The sequence below is a fragment of the Plasmodium cynomolgi genome, chromosome 3, assembly GCF_000321355.1.
Source record: "Plasmodium cynomolgi strain B DNA, chromosome 3, whole genome shotgun sequence".
Lineage (NCBI taxonomy): Eukaryota > Apicomplexa > Aconoidasida > Haemosporida > Plasmodiidae > Plasmodium > Plasmodium cynomolgi.
The window spans coordinates 683460-695237 of record NC_020397.1 but is presented as its reverse complement, the minus strand read 5'-3'; the positions used below and the strand labels follow the sequence as shown (position 1 = coordinate 695237).

The 11778-nt window shown below is 50.4% G+C and overlaps 4 protein-coding genes across 4 annotated transcripts; 2 read left to right on the top strand and 2 right to left on the bottom strand.

Annotated features, from left to right (window-relative positions):
* Positions 1-715: 715 nt before the first annotated feature.
* Positions 716-3079, top strand: PCYB_032460 (hypothetical protein; the record flags this gene model as incomplete). Its single annotated transcript, XM_004220917.1, has 7 exons — positions 716-772; positions 1043-1133; positions 1416-1536; positions 1711-1827; positions 2026-2075; positions 2580-2740; positions 2972-3079. 7 exons carry the CDS (start codon positions 716-718, stop codon positions 3077-3079), a joined length of 705 nt encoding a protein of 234 aa, XP_004220965.1.
* A 417-nt stretch (positions 3080-3496) lies between these two features.
* Positions 3497-7806, bottom strand: PCYB_032450 (ferrodoxin reductase; the record flags this gene model as incomplete). Its single annotated transcript, XM_004220916.1, has 7 exons — positions 3497-3539; positions 3735-3791; positions 4015-4115; positions 4338-4411; positions 4669-4740; positions 5010-5082; positions 6100-7806. The coding sequence occupies 7 exons, from the start codon at positions 7804-7806 to the stop codon at positions 3497-3499; spliced, it is 2127 nt and encodes a 708-aa protein (XP_004220964.1).
* A 2287-nt stretch (positions 7807-10093) lies between these two features.
* Positions 10094-10596, top strand: PCYB_032440 (hypothetical protein; the record flags this gene model as incomplete). The annotated part of the gene is made up of 2 exons (XM_004220915.1): positions 10094-10179; positions 10335-10596. 2 exons carry the CDS (start codon positions 10094-10096, stop codon positions 10594-10596), a joined length of 348 nt encoding a protein of 115 aa, XP_004220963.1.
* A 424-nt stretch (positions 10597-11020) lies between these two features.
* PCYB_032430 (hypothetical protein) lies at positions 11021-11536 on the bottom strand (the record flags this gene model as incomplete). Its single annotated transcript, XM_004220914.1, has 2 exons — positions 11021-11152; positions 11306-11536. The coding sequence occupies 2 exons, from the start codon at positions 11534-11536 to the stop codon at positions 11021-11023; spliced, it is 363 nt and encodes a 120-aa protein (XP_004220962.1).
* Positions 11537-11778: the final 242 nt, after the last annotated feature.

Below are 11778 nucleotides of genomic sequence, written 5' to 3'. Positions count from 1 at the left end.
TAACATACATACATATATACATACTGTTCCAAAAGTTTGAGAACGTTGACCGGTCGGTGAGTTTGCCTTCCTCAGAGGGCAGCGCGCCGATGCGTTTTAAATCATCGCGTAGGTCGCGCAAGCGTTCGGATGCGTTCACGATACACGTTCGTGATTGCGATCGGGATGTGATAGGGATATGTTTTGTGATATACCTTCCTGATGAGTTACTCTGCTGAATTCTTTTTTTTTTTTTTTTTTCCATCACGTGCTCTCCCTTTTTTTAATTTCGCCAAAGTAGCTGCTTACAATCATCTTTATGTTGGTCCCCCGGAGGAGGGCGTTTTTTCCTCTCCATATTTACCCCCCCCCTCCGTGTCGGTTCCCTTTCGGGATTTTTTTTTTTTTTTTGGGGGGGGAGGGAGAACCTGCATACGCGCATGTAAAAGCGGTTGGGTGCGATACAGGCAGTTATCGCTTCTGCCTCGAGCTTCCTCACGGGGGCAAGTTAAGTCATGAGCCGCGCGCATTTGGTCAAGAATTGGTAAAGACTTGGCGGGAAGTTGTGACGAAGCTGTCACGAGGTAACTGCAAAGCTGTGACGAAGGTGCCACGAGCTAACTGCAAAGTTGTCGTAACGTAAGCACACCTCCAACCGGCGCAGGAGTGCGGGAAAAGCCCACCCCCTCCGATCGCCCAACCAAGGGGCGCTTTATCCTTCTTTTGCGCTTCCAAGATGATCGGCAGGTGCCCCCAATTGGGGGGACAGAGCAGGACCTACTTCACCGCCATAGTAAGCAACGGAGGAACGGAGAGTGGGCACGTTTGCTCATTCACCTTGGGGTGGTGCGCTCGAACGGGTCGTCCTACTCTCCCCTGTGGACGTCACCAGGGGGGGCTGGACACATACATACGTAAATGTATGCCTCTGCGCTGGCCAATTGTCGTTTCACTTTATTTTGTTTTTTATTTTATTTTGTTTTGTTTTTTATTTTGTTTTACTTTTTTTTATTTTACCCTTTTTTACTTTTTTCTTTTTTTTTTTTCTCCTTTCCGATCGAAGGACCGAAAGCTGCGCGAAGTGCCCTACTTGTCTCGTTACGTCATCCTCGAGCAGTTTAAAAAGAAGCCGCGGTACATGGACGAATGCCCAGGTGGGTGGAGGCGCTGCTCGGTTGGCGAGGCTGCCCTGTTGGAGAGGTTGCCCTTTTGGCGAGTCTTCCCTGTTGACGAGGCTGCTCAATTGGCTAGGCTGCCCGATTGGCTAGGCTGCTCAATTGGCTAGGCTGCTCAATTGGCTAGGCTGCTCAATTGGCTAGGCTGCTAGATTGGCTGGGCTGCTCGCTGCCCCTGCAGAGTTGTGCCGCCGCCGCACTAGCTCGTTCGCCCAATGGCCCCTCCACACAATGCCCTTCTCCACGGCGCCCACCTCGCAGGCACCCCCAGGAGGCCCTACGGACACAACACCTTCGACCGAATCAGGTTCAAGCCGACCTTCAACCCGTACGTCAAGTTAAACAAGGACAAGAAGTACCGATTGGACAACTGGGAGTCCAGGTACCAACCCGCCGCCACTCGTTGCCCGAGGCGGAGCAGCGGAGGAGAAGCGGTGGAGAAGCGGATCGCTCGTCACCGCCATCGTCACCACTGATGCCATCGCCGCCATTCTGTGCTCCCCCCTCCGCAAGCTGCTCCACGGCACCACCCAATTACTTCTCAACCCCCTCGCAGAAACTCGGAGCGCTTCGACCCGCTCAAGTGCTACGTCCGGGGAAGCAAGAAGGCCTACGACGTCCCCTTCGCGATTTTACCCTCCAAGGATGAATTAGGGAACTTCCACCCCCCAGTGTGAGCAGCCAAAAGAGATAACGAGAGAAGCGAAGCGGAGAGGAGCGAGACCAAGCAGTGCCGGACAACGCACAGCACAACATGAGTAGCCGAGTGGTGAACTCTGCTTCGTTGTATTGTAGTGGTTTGCTCTATTGTGTGCTCAATTGTTTGCTCCATTGCTCTATTGTTTTTTTTTTTTTTTTTCCTTCCCCGCAGACTGTCCGGACGGTACAGGGCCGACATAGAGAAGCAGTACTACATGCATGGTAAGAGCTGAGGCGCCCCCTGAGGAGCTGCCCCGAACGAGTGGCACTTCTGTGTTCCTCGAGGATATGATGTGATCCATTCGAACGTGCTTACAATCAGAATCGATCCCCACCCGATTGGTTTCACATCCCTCCATTGCTATCACGTCCTTCCATTGCTATCACGTCCTTCCATTGGTTTCACGTCCTTCGATTGGTTTCACTTCCTCCCATTGCTTTCACGTCCTTCGATTGGTTTCACGTCCTTCGATTGGTTTCACTTCCTCCCATTGCTATCACTTCCATCCATTGCTTCCACTTCCTCCCATTGCTTCCACTTCCTCCCATTGCTTCCACTTCCTCCCATTGCTTCCACTTCCTCCCATTGCTTCCACTTCCTCCCATTGCTTCCACTTCCTCCCATTGCTTCCACTTCCTCCCATTGCTTCCACTTCCTCCCATTGCTTCCACTTCCTCCCATTGCTTCCACTTCCTCCCATTGCTTTCACCACCACCCCTTGACAGACCTCCCCTGGGTATGGCACAAAAATTTCTACACAGGAACGAACCACTTCTGTGACAACATGGTCGTTGGGAAGAAGGAGTGGTACCGACGGGAGCAACAGAAGGAGAGGATGAAAGAAGCCATGGGGAAAATAAATGACTTGGTGCTGGAGTATCGCCAGGTGCGTGGGGCGGGTGGTTCAGCCGCTGTGCGGTTCAGTCGGCGTGCGGTTCAGTCGGCGTGCGGCTCAGTCGGCGTGCGGCTCAGTCGGCGTGCGGCTCAGTCGGCGTGCGGCTCAGTCGGCGTGCGGTTCAGTCGGCGTGCGGTTCAGTCGCTGTGCGGTTCAGCCGCTGTTTTGTTTAGTGACTGCGCACCTTCACCGCTTCAAACATCACTGCTGCACCCCCTGCAGGAATTCCGGGACAAGAAACGATACAACTTCCTCGAGCGAGTGGTAAACACCCTGGGGGAAGACATCGCACACAAGTACATCAGAAAAATCAAGCACGTCTACTTATGACGGGTTCGTGGGTAGATGCACAGACGGTACGGGGAGAGACGACTGATCGGTTGGGGCAGCCAACGTCAGTAGCGAGTTGTCCTCTCCTGCCCCACGAAACGGCTACCCCATTTTGCGGTTTTTTTTTTTCACCATGGAAATGATTAAAAATAAAAAAATAAAAAAAAAAAAACAATAAAAAATAAATAAAAAAAATAATAATGGTAAAAACGAACTGCAATGGCACTGTCACAAATCAAAAGCCCCTTTGGGGGGGAGGGACTCTCTTCACATGTGGAACGGCGTTACACCTATACGTGGGTGCTTCTTCGTAGATGTGAAATGCGTAGAGAGTCGGGCCTACGGTGGGAACATCACCAAAAAGGACGCATCCTTTCGATGATCCACTAGACTGTCTTGTCTCCGCACAGCGGGGCACTACTCCTTCGGGAAGCTGCCGATAACGCACAGCTTTAGGCTTCTGCAGGGGGGAAGAGCAAAAAAAGGAAAAAAAAAGAAAGAACAAAAAAGAAGGAATAAAAAAGAAGGAATAAAAAAGCGGGCGGAATGAAAACACGTGGGATGCGTGACTGGGGCGAGAGCGTGGTCAGTGCTGCCTGGTTGCGTCCCCCCCCAACCCCCGTTGGCCGCGCTACACCGTTACAAAAGAACTCACTTATTGTCCAGGTATAGGTTGAACCCCTTCAGTGTCTTGTTCAGACTCTTTATGTATCTGCACGGGGGGGAGGAAAGAGAAATGGCGTTCGTAATCCATTAGCAAACGGGATGGCCATCGTGGATTTAGCAAACGGGGTGGCCATCGTGGATTTAGCAAACGGGGTGGCCATCGTGGATTTAGCAAACGGGATGGCCGCCGTAGCTTTAGCAAAGGGGATGGCCGCCGTAGCTTTAGCAAACGGGGTGGTGAGTCTCTGCATCGACTAGCTCCTACGTACCCCTTCGACTTAAACAGACTCTTATAGTAATGCTTTATGATGAGGAAGAAAAAGAGACAGACGAACAACATCAGGGGGATGTTGTTTATCGTGTCCACTACCTGCAGAGGGGGTGCGAAGCGGTTAAGCGGTGGTGCGGTGAAGCGGTGTTGCAGCGAAGCGGTGGTGCAGCGAAGCGGTGGTGCGGCGAAGCGGTGGTGCGGCGAAGCGGTGGTACGGTCAAGCGATGCTACGATGCTGCGGCGAAGCGGTGGTACCGCCAAGCGATGAAGCGACGCTGCGGCGAAGCGATGCCCCGTGAAGGCAACTGCGTGCATCCCTACCGTCCTGTCCTCTCGGAACTGCCACGTGACGAACGCCAGCAGCGAGATGAGGGTGATCACCAGGCTGATGCGGACTGGGCAGCGAAAAGGGGATGAAATGGGGGGGCGAAAAGGGGATGAAAGGGGGGGGCAAGAAAAGGAATAAAATGGGGAGGTGAAAAAGGATGAAATGGGGAGGCGAGAAAAGGAATAAAATGGGAGCACTTTTTCTAGTCAGTTGGGTAACTCAACTCTGTTGAGAGGTTCCCCTCCCCCCCGGGGGGTCACTGTTCTGTGCACAGTTCACACAGTTGCATGAACAACTTCACCTCGCCACGTCAGGCAAACTTACTCCGCGAGCGTGTCTCAATTTCCTTGTAATGCTTATAACTGTCGACGGCTGACGTTTCGAATCGAAGCAAATCTGAGGGATGATAAAAGAGAGAGGGAAATGGAGTGGGAACGGGAAAGGGAAAGGCACTCACTCATTCACTCACTCACTCACTCACTCACTCACACACACACACTCACACTCCCACACACTCACTCACTCACTCACACGCACAAAGGCATGCCTGTTAACTCATCGGGGGATAATACATTGGTGGGGAAGGCACACAAAAATATGGACCTTCAATGTGCCGCCTCCTCAGCAGGTGCTTTTTCTTTTCGCACAGAGGTGCCCCGTCCTACCTTCCTTCTGCGGTTGGTTAATGTTCACGTGGTACACAGGGCAAAACGCATACGACATTGTGATTCGATTCTTCTTTCACGATGATGAGTGGGGGGGTAGGATGAAGCGAAGAAGGGATCAGCAGGGGGCTCTTCTCCCTACGGAGGCAGCAGCAGGCACGCGGTGTGTTCCGGGGAGTACTGGGCGCCCTGCAGCTGTGCCCCTCCGCCGCTGAGCCCAAACCGCGCCGTGTGCACGCAGGTGACTTTTTCCTCAGAGAGTTGTCGCATCGGCATGCCGTTACGTGTATGCCTTCAGCCATATATGTCATTTACACAGGCACGCGTGTATGCGAACTCTATCCGCACTTCAATCGTCGAGCCAAAACGGGGGGATGCACAGATGGGTGCAAGCCATGGTATAATGACCTATGACCCTGCGATCTGTGGCTTTTCCTTTTCCTCTCCCTTTTCTTTTTTCCTTTCTTTTTTTCCTTTTTTTTTTTTTTTTTTTTTTTTTTTTTTTTTTTTTAAGTTTTTTGCCCCAACGTTTGCTTAACCGTGCGAGCTTTCGGAGCGGTGGCCAATTGGTACTCAAACCAAGTGGCAAAAAAAAAAAAAAAAAAGAAGGGGGGCAACAGGGTGGAACAAAAATGGGCACCCGGGGCGGGGCGCCTACCAAGGAGATCCACGAAGAAAGTGATTCGTAAAGCGGCTCGTAAAGCGGCTCGTAAAGCGGTTCGTAAAGCGGTTCGTAAAGCGGTTCGTAAAGTAGTACGTAAAGCGACTCACAAAGCAGTTCACACAGCGTAGGTATATCAGAAAGCGCTGCACATACTGTGTTATCACATGGGAGCAGCGCGCGTTAACCTGTTTCGCCGCATCAACCGCTTCGCGCGAAGAGGTTGGATGGGGGGGAGGGGATATTTCCAAGTGGAGCAAACGGAGGTTCATGAGAGGCACCACGCTGAAGCGAAGCGCAGGGGCGAAGGGTTCCCAGCCCCACGGTGTTATGCCGCCTCACACCTCATCCGCCTCACGCCTCACACCTCATCCGCTTCACGCCTCACACCTCATCCGCCTCACACCTCATCCGCCTCACGCCTCACACCTCAAGCGCTTCCCTCATCGACGCGATCATGCTGTCGCTGTTCTGGAGGCCGCCCTCCAACTCGTAGACCTTCGGCACCCTGCCTTTCGAGAGGCACTCATTCAGAGCAGCCATCTTAGCATTACCCAGAGTCAGGATGGAAGCTACCTTGTCCCCCTTAACAAAATATGCCACAAAATTCAACTTGCGCAAGTCACCCTCGTATATGACCTTCTCAGCCTCCTTCACGAATCCAGAGTAGCGAAAATTTTTCCCAAATATATTAGTGTTAAAAAAAGGAATGAAATTAAACTCCTTCTTTTCATCACTAAGCATGTTATGTGCTGCGATTCGTCCCTGTTGTATGGCTACGTTCCAATGACACACGTTTATCATTTCACCTGTGACGAAATACGGAAAGGAACATACATCTCCTGCAGCAAACACATCCGAGGAACCCTTCACTTGAAAGTACTTATCCACAATAACTTCCTTCCTCTCATTTTTAAATTTATCATGGAGGAACTCCGAGTTGGGCAAACAACCCAACGCTTCCACGACATAATCACAGCTGATCACCTCCCCATTGCTTAACCTAACCCCATGAATAGACTTCACCTTCTTCAGGAACCCTCCCCCTCTGTCTATGATATACTCTGTTGGGTGGACCCCTCCATAAAACGTAACTTTTTGGTCCTTCAGAATGTCTAACACAACTGATCCGATTTTATCTCCAAATGCTCTGTAGAAGGGGACGGTATCCTTGGACACCATCGTTATGTTTACGTTTTTTTTTTTCAGAGCGGAGGAGAGTTCGCAGGCGATGAAGGAGGACCCGATGATGGCGCATTTGCTTCCCTCCTTCGCGTACGAGGCGATTTTCACGTGGTCCTCCAGGCTCTGCAGCGTCAGCAGGTTGTCCGCCTCCACGGCGCCGCCACCAACGCCGCTACCTCCGCTGCTACCCCCACTTCCGCCGCTACCTCCACTCCCGCCGCTACCTCCACTTCCGCCGCCACTCCCGCCGCTTCCCCCCAGGGGCGAGGGGGAGGGGCGCACCCCCGTGGTCACCAACAGCTTGTCGTACTGAATCACCTCCCCGTTGCTCAGGTGCGCCTTCCTTTCCTCCACGTCCACCCTCTCCACGGATACGTTGTGCAAATAGCTGATATTTCCCCGCTGGTAATACTCGTCCTCTTTCAGTTTGATCCCCTCGTACAGCTCCTCCGCCGAGTCGTACTTCGAAATGCTCTTAGACAACGTAGGGCGGTCATACGGCTTGTACGAGTCCTTACTACATATGACTAACCTACCTGTGTACCCCATCTTTAAGAAGGTCTCCAAAGCTCCCAAGGTTGCCGCTCCCCCACCCGCTATCAGTATGGTCTTCTTTTCACATTTGCCTGAACATGGACATACTTTTTTTTTCTGAAATAGTTCCATTTTTTCTGGTAAGTAAGCATATATATCATTTCCCTCAACAACTACTTCATACCTTGGGATATCATCGAAGGAAGGACCGTTCATACACTCTCCTGTTTTCAAATCGAACTTTGCATCGTGCCAAGGACAGGTTACATAATCCTTTGTCAACACTCCTGTCTTCAATGGTGCACTATAGTGAGGGCACTTTGGACCTAAGCAGTAGTACTTGTTATTCACATGGACTAACAAAACGGTGTCCTTCTCTCCACGAACTTTTATTTCTTTCATTTCTCCATTTTTCATTTGGTCTTTTTTTCCTAAGTGTACCTTTTCGAGTCCTTCACAACTGATCAAATTCTCTCCCTTCATGTCGTTCCTCTTCGTGTACAACAAGCTTGGTGCGCAAAAAAGGGCTAACATAAAAACGACGCTTGATCTGTTTGAAAAGCCCGTTTTGTTTCCTCCATTTGAGGAGAAGGGACTCTCTGCGAGATTCCTTCTACTTCCCATATGGCGCACACTACACTTGCTCGTCAAGGCAGATGGCAAAGAGGCTATTACCAACGGTGGTACCTTTTTTTTGTTCGCCTTCGCTAAGTGGACCACGCTACTCATGGTCTCGTTTATCACGCTCAGCTTCCTCATCCTGGCTGCAGCAGTTGGGGATTGTTCAAGAAGAGTGGATAGGGTGCAGTGTCACTGCGCGGTTTTTTTCTTCTGTTCGATCCCTTCGAGGTGCCTGCACGTGTGGCGATGCCTACACAGAGTGGCAGAAATAACTGGGGGTTAATACTTTAAAGCGGTTTTTAATTGAGGGCTCGCAATCACGATTGCTACTGCTACTGCTATTGCTATTGCGATTGCGACCGCGACTGCACTTCCGATCGGGGGGTGGCTATATATCCTTTTCTCCGCAAAAATGGCGCCTCCTTCCCACTGCGTTTTTATTTTTCACTTGGCCGCTCGTTCGGTTGCTTGTGTGGTGCTTTCCTCGCATGGCCGACCGCTCGCTTGTTTCTCCGTTTTCTTCTTACAAAGCGTTGCTCCACTGCGCATGTTGTGAGCTGCCCCAAATCGACGTTGTGCGAAGAAATTGGGTCCTCGTAGCTGCGTCTCGCAAATGGGCAACAATTCGGCACTTTTTTTTTTTTTTTTTTCCCCCACCTGAGCAGGGCATATCAGCATGCATGTTGGAGTTGGAGGGGAAAAAAATCCTCACCGATGAGCACGCATGTGTGCACATTATTACGTGATCTTTTTAAGCGCCCATTTGCGAATGTGCCATGTTAGGCCACATGAAGTGGCTCTTATGTACCCCTACAGGAGGTTCCCTACTCTCACTGATTTTTTTTACATATTCGTATAGTTACTCATTTTTTATTAACATGTTCAGGCAGAACGAAGCGACGAGGGGGGAGGAGAAAAATTAACAGATTTGAAGTCGCAGTGTGTAGAGGAACTGCAGCCGGCGTGGGGTGGGGGCCACTTGAAGTAGAGTTCTCCAGCAGAGGAAACACAAAGACTTTGCACTGCCCCTATATGCACCCACGCTGAAATGAGCACAATCGGGGGGAAGAACATAATCGGTCGCTGCCCCCAAACGGGTTGGGCATAACCCCTCCACCCTTGAGGAGCAAACCGTTTGGTTCTCCCACACAAAGAATAAAAAATGGCCACCCCATTGTCACTACGCTGTCACTGCATTGTCAACACGCTGTCACTACATTGGCACTACACTGTCACTACATTGGCACTACACTGTCACTACATTGGCACTACACTGTCACAACATTGGCACTACACTGTCACTGCATTGTGGCCCCCCCTTTGTCCCTCGCCAAATGGGTCATGAACAACTCCGGGGGACTCCTGCTCCGCGTAGGCCTTTACCCCTGAACAGCGGCCTTAACGATAGAGCCAACTTTATGTGCGATCAAATTTGTGTCATGTTTCGCCCGTTTGGCTAGTCCTGGCGCATTTCTCGCTCTGTGCAAAAAAAGTACTCAAAAATGTGCACAAAATGTATGAACAGGTCAGGTAAAAAAAAAAAATGCATACAAAGCTAGGCAACGTTTAGCAGATCAGTTCTCGCAAGATTATTCCTCAAACAAGTGTCTACTTGCACGCGAGGGGGACTGCTCATTTCCCACAACAATTTCACAAAGAATGGGTAGGAAGTTTGCCAAAAAAGGAAAGCAAAGTTATATGTTTTGTACCCCTTACTGTGGTGATGACTTAGCTAGCTACTGCAACATGGGAATGCCAAAAAAAAAAAAAAAAAAATGCACACATAATTAAATATCTACCTGCAAAAGTAGCTGTGTAGGTAGTTGGACACATACTTCAACATGGGCACCTCTCGAAGGTTAAAAAAAAAAAAAACAAAAAATTTTCTATTTCACGAAAAGGTTTCATTTAGGAGGTTCCACACACCAACACGAATGTCTTAAGGAGAAAATGCCAATAAAAAGATTTCTTCCTTTTAATGTTAGCCCCTATGCACATACACACGTGAAGTAACTTCCTCCTCCGCGTGACCATCCGCATGTTATACTAATTTGGGCCTCCCCATACTTCGCTCCCCCCCAAAATGCCGATCCATAAGATATATGGGGGCGATAGCTCCAACTACAACCGATCCAGGTGCTACAACCCTAAGGTGCATGTCTCTGGCTGGTAAGAAGCACATGCACGTGTGTAGTTAACTTCGTAGTACTTTACATCCACACATGTGAGTTATGTGCAGTCGATTTTTTGTTACCCCCTCCCGTAACACTCCCCGTTAAGGGGAAAAGAACAAATAACTATACCTTCCTCAAACCACCTTGCAGGCATAACATTCAACATGATGAGGCCTACATACAAAACTACAATAGGATGAGGGACTTCTACATGGAAGCGTACCCAACGGAAAGCATACATCAGAAGTACCAGAGTGCCAGGGCTGGGGGGGCACGAAAGAACTTGTCCGATAAGCGGGTGATTTTTTACGAAGAGGGTGGGGAGGGTCATTGGGTCACCGAAAGCAGGCGCGCCTTTAAGGAGGGGGAGCGACAGAGTGGTGATGTCTGCCAAGCAGTGACAACGGGGTGATGTCTGCCAAGCAGTGACAGCGGAGTGATGTCTGCCAAGGATGGTTACACAAAAAAGGTGTCCCGTGTGGGGGCAGAAAGGACGCTTCTCTGAAGACGCCACTTAATTTTGCATCCTCATTACGGCACAACCAAGTCGACAATGACTTGGCCGCCCCCTTTTCCGATTTTTTATTTTTTTTGGCTTAAAAAAAAAAAACTTTAACATGAGCAAACCTTTTTGACATGAAAAAAACGTCCCTCACGGACGTAACGCGGGGGAGTCGACTCAGGAAAGACCATCCTTCGTTCGTCTCCTGGTCTCTAAGTCTCTAAGTCTCTTCGTCACTTCGTCTCTTCACCGTTTCACCTCTTCACCTCTCCACCTCTTCACCTCTTCGCCTCTTCACCTCTTCACCTCACCAGCTCTGCACCTCACCAGCTCTTCACCTGAGCAGGAACTTGGCCTCCTCCAGCGGCATTTCCGTCACGCTGGGGTTCAACTTCACCAACTCCCTAATCAGCACTTTCCTCCTTTCCCTTAATTTGTCTCTCCGTTCCGAAAGGACCTTCTCGACCTGCGTCGGGGAGGTTCGGGTGGTATGAGGTACGGTTATGCTGTTAAGCGGTTATGCTGTTAAGCGGTTATGCGGTTAAGCGGCTATGCTGCTAAGCTGCTATGCGGTGATGCCGCCCAGCTGGGCACTCCGTGACTCCCTCCTCCCACTTACGCTATCCAGGTGCTCGTTTATCTGAGCCTTGCTGAGCGTAATGAACAGATTGCTATACGTGCCCAGCTTTCCGAATTTGTTATCAATCTCGTTTCGCCGGTATCCCCCCTTGGTTGTTCTGACTCCGTTCAGGTTGTTGTCGATGAGGATTAGCTGCCTGTTCTGGCAGAAGATACTCTCCGCTAGCATGTTCAGCTCCACCAGCCGGCTATAATATTGCGTGCCCTCCATCTGTTGCAGTCAAAATTGGTTCCACTGCGGTTGGTCATCTATGTGGTCCAAAAGGGGTGCGCCGCGTAGGAGGACTGTACCTTTGGAGGTTATTACGGAGTGGCGATTTGTAAAGCGGTACTTGGTAGGGCGGCACTTGGTAGAGTGGCACTTGGCAGAGTGGGCGAGGGAAAATTCTTTGACAGGGGGGAAAGGGGCACGCGAAATGATTCTTCGGAGGCGAAAAAGAAAAAAAAAAAAAA